This window comes from Rhodofomes roseus, assembly GCF_022264815.1.
Source record: "Rhodofomes roseus strain CIRM-BRFM 1785 chromosome Unknown C8Q71scaffold_3, whole genome shotgun sequence".
Taxonomy (NCBI): Eukaryota; Fungi; Basidiomycota; class Agaricomycetes; order Polyporales; family Fomitopsidaceae; genus Rhodofomes; species Rhodofomes roseus.
The window spans coordinates 1941118-1944445 of NW_025952959.1; the positions used below are offsets into that span (position 1 = coordinate 1941118).

General features: G+C 59.9%; 1 protein-coding gene across 1 annotated transcript; it reads left to right on the forward strand.

Moving 5' to 3' along the window:
• Positions 1-2370: 2370 nt before the first annotated feature.
• On the forward strand, positions 2371-3121 carry C8Q71DRAFT_854347 (uncharacterized protein; the record flags this gene model as incomplete). Its single annotated transcript, XM_047927030.1, has 4 exons — positions 2371-2442; positions 2508-2552; positions 2608-2911; positions 2958-3121. The coding sequence occupies 4 exons, from the start codon at positions 2371-2373 to the stop codon at positions 3119-3121; spliced, it is 585 nt and encodes a 194-aa protein (XP_047783287.1).
• Between the last annotated feature and the right edge of the window lie 207 nt (positions 3122-3328).

Sequence of the window (3328 nt, forward strand, 5' to 3'; positions counted from 1 at the left end):
GGTCAAGGCGTTGGCGATGGATACGGCCATGGGGCGCACAGGAGCGAGGCGAATACGTACACTACGGAGCGAGCAGCGACGCTGGGAGAGGGACTCGGAGGAACGACCGCGCGGACAACTGAGCTCGGGCCAGAATGGCCAGCTCGTGTCTTTCCAACCTCGTCGGCTGAGGGCGTACATGAGCAGTGGGCCCCCGGCGTGCTTGATTCGTTGCAGCTGAATCAGGAGGATTGCGCCCGACGCAGCCGTGTGTTTGCGCTTGAGTGGAGAGGTCAGAGTATGAGCGTGGAATCGAACTGTAGGTGCCGCGCGGACGTGGTTACCAGGGACGAACCGCCGACGCGCGCGGACGTAGTAGATGACGCGTCCAGACGAGTCGTCGAGCACTGCGCGTACCCTACGGGACCGGAGAACTATCCGCAGATTAGTGGCACGAGCACGGACACGAGCACGGACACGGCAGATTGGCGAACGCGAACGCGGCTCTCTTCGGACAAGATCATACACACCGCAATGGATTGCTGGAATACGAACACAGCTACATATTGTACACTACAGCGACTCGTACCGGAAGGCCAGAGCGATGGAACGATGCTCGGACGCGTGGAAGGGACGAGAGTACTAACGAGACGCACCCGTGATGGACTTATAATGCCTTCGACGCGGACTCAGTCGGGGTAGAAGGTTGCGTACCTCGGTCCAAGGTCCACGGCACCGGTATAGGCCAACGCGCGGAACGGGCAGGCATACAGAGACAGCGACATTGGAGGCGGGGACTGTAGCCTGCGGAGGCCGCTTGGTTCCGTTGCGACGAGCAAGAGAGCACGAAACTGGCGCAAAGGGGCGCGCGAAATTGAATGTACCCGACTAGAGGATCACACGGTCGAGATAGGTGCACGCACACTTGCTGAGAGCCAGGAGCCGTCCGGAACCTATCGAGTAGGACCACCGTTGCGGATCAGCGAGGCTGTGGATTGTTGCAGCAAGGAACGGAGGTGCACCATCGGCCAACTTACGGAGCGTACCTGCGGGGCTACCGACCCGGGCCATCCTTCAGCCACGATAGCGCACAACGAATGAGCTACGACGAATCCGGAAGGGGCCTGTGAGCGCAGGGTGGCTGGGACCTGCGACGCGGCGAGAGAAGAGTTAGGCCGGGGAGTAGAGGGTGTTGGTAGTGCGAGGATGAAAGGTCGTGAATACGAGCGGCATGTACCGCGAAGGGGAGCGACTCGTCCGACTGGAGTAGGCGAGAGTGTGGAAGGAGGTATGGAGTCAAACGCTACAGACGGGACGGACGTGGGCGGAAGACAGGTGCAGCTGTGCACGAACACGGACGAGAGGCGTTGCCCGGGAGAGCCTACGGGGAAACAAACCGTACTGAGAGGACTGTACCCAAGCTCTGTGAGAGTTCGCGAGGCGTCTCCCATTTCCTAGCGTACGTACGACTTCGACTCCGCGACCAAGACCTTGATGACCAGCGGTGAATTGAGCCGAGTTGTCGGCTGACGGTGCAAGAGGGCGTGAGCGAGAACTACGGTGCATGGCACGAGTCAACCAGAGAGGCTGATGTCGCGCGGGGCGGCGGGGATATCACAGAATGGGCGAGCTGCGGTGATATCGGAGGCGGCCCCTCAGGGTGCCAGGGAGAGGCGACATCGAGTATTGCAAGTAGTGGCAGAAGGAGCGCGTACACCAGCGGATTCTGGGTCGCTACGACCGGACTTTTTGCGTCTGAACTCTCGGGCTACGCGCGGCGGGTGCAGTGCGGACTGAAGAATGAGGAAGACAAGCTATCAGAGCGAACAAGTACGAGTCTGCTCACCGAGAATGTCAACCCGAAGCCCCAAGGTGTTATGCTACGCGACCGCCTCCAGCGTGCGCTGAGCCTCGGAACGAACTTGGAGTCCCTATCACCGGCCTATGCGACACATACTTCCGGACGCGCGGAAGAGGGCGAGAGACGCGGGCAAGGTTAGGCAAGGTTACGCGTTGCGCGCCGCGTTCGTTCAGGTTGCTCTAGAGCACTCGAGCAAGAGAAGACGAAGCAAGCGACGGCGGGTGCGGGGCCAATGAAGGTACTGGAAGGAGTGATGAGAGCACAGGGGAGACAATGTGGACAGGGCGAGGCCGGCATGCGCGAAGGCAGACGGCTTGGTCGTCGCATGGCCTATGCGAGCGAGCTCGGCGTCATCCCCACTGCCCAGTGTCCACGCCCACCCGCGTGTCCCATGCGCTCCCGTCACGTGATCGACGCGACGTGCAGCTGAATGGCGTAGTCTGCCGAATACACTTCGTTCTTCGTTCTGCATTTGCCCAAACTCCACCTCGGACGTGTATCTCTCTTACCGCAACACCTCCCTTCTCACTATGCCTGCACGTACACCACCACCGGCAGACATCCAGACAATCACCACTTCAATCCCCAAGGTCCTCGAGCAGGTGCAGGCGACCACCGCCAATCATCAGAACTCCATCACTCTACAAACTGCACTCGGACGCCGCAGCGCACACTCAGTCCGTTCAGAATACCCGGAGTCTCAAGCTCATCGGTGAGCGGGCTTTTGAAGATGTTGTACTGGACGTGCTCACCCAGTCGTTCGCAAGCTCATCTACTACCACGTTCTCGAGCCACGCACACCCAGAGAGTCCGGCGAAATGGACTATACACACCCATGCGCGCTAATGGCCACGCAGCGCGAAGCGATCGTGTGGAATGGGCTGGACGATCTCGACGATAATGTGCGTGCCGCGGTTGGGCGGCCAATTGCGACGTGGGTAGACGTCGCGCTGGGAGGGTGTGGGGCGACCTCCAGTTTTTTTGAACTGGTGGAGGGGAGAATCGCGGAGGACACATTGGTCAGAGAGTTCATTGTGCGGGCGGACATCTTCGACAACATTGGGTCTGAAGGTGAGTGGATTGTGTCTTGTCCTAGAAGTCACCTGATGGCCCGCAGACGAGTACTGGGAGTCGCTGACTCCAGAACGAGCCCTCATCGCGCGCGTCTTCGTTGACCACTCGCACAGAAGGACAGCACCTGGCTCGAGAGTCCTCCCTGCCATCACCGCTCTCGCGTTCAACATACGATTGGCCTGCGATGAGCTTCTCGCTCGGATCTAGCAAGACGAAGAAGACTGCTTACACTGCGGCGGCATGTCCGGCGAAGACGGGGACGAGAAACGCGCACACAAAGAGGAAGAGCCAACGGACGGGCAGTTCGTTGTTGAAGAGATGCTGTGACTCGCGGTCAACCTCGGCTACGCGGACGTGGTTGGCCGGAGGAAGATGTTCGTGCGTTGGTCTTTCTTAGCTTCGGGCCATACATGG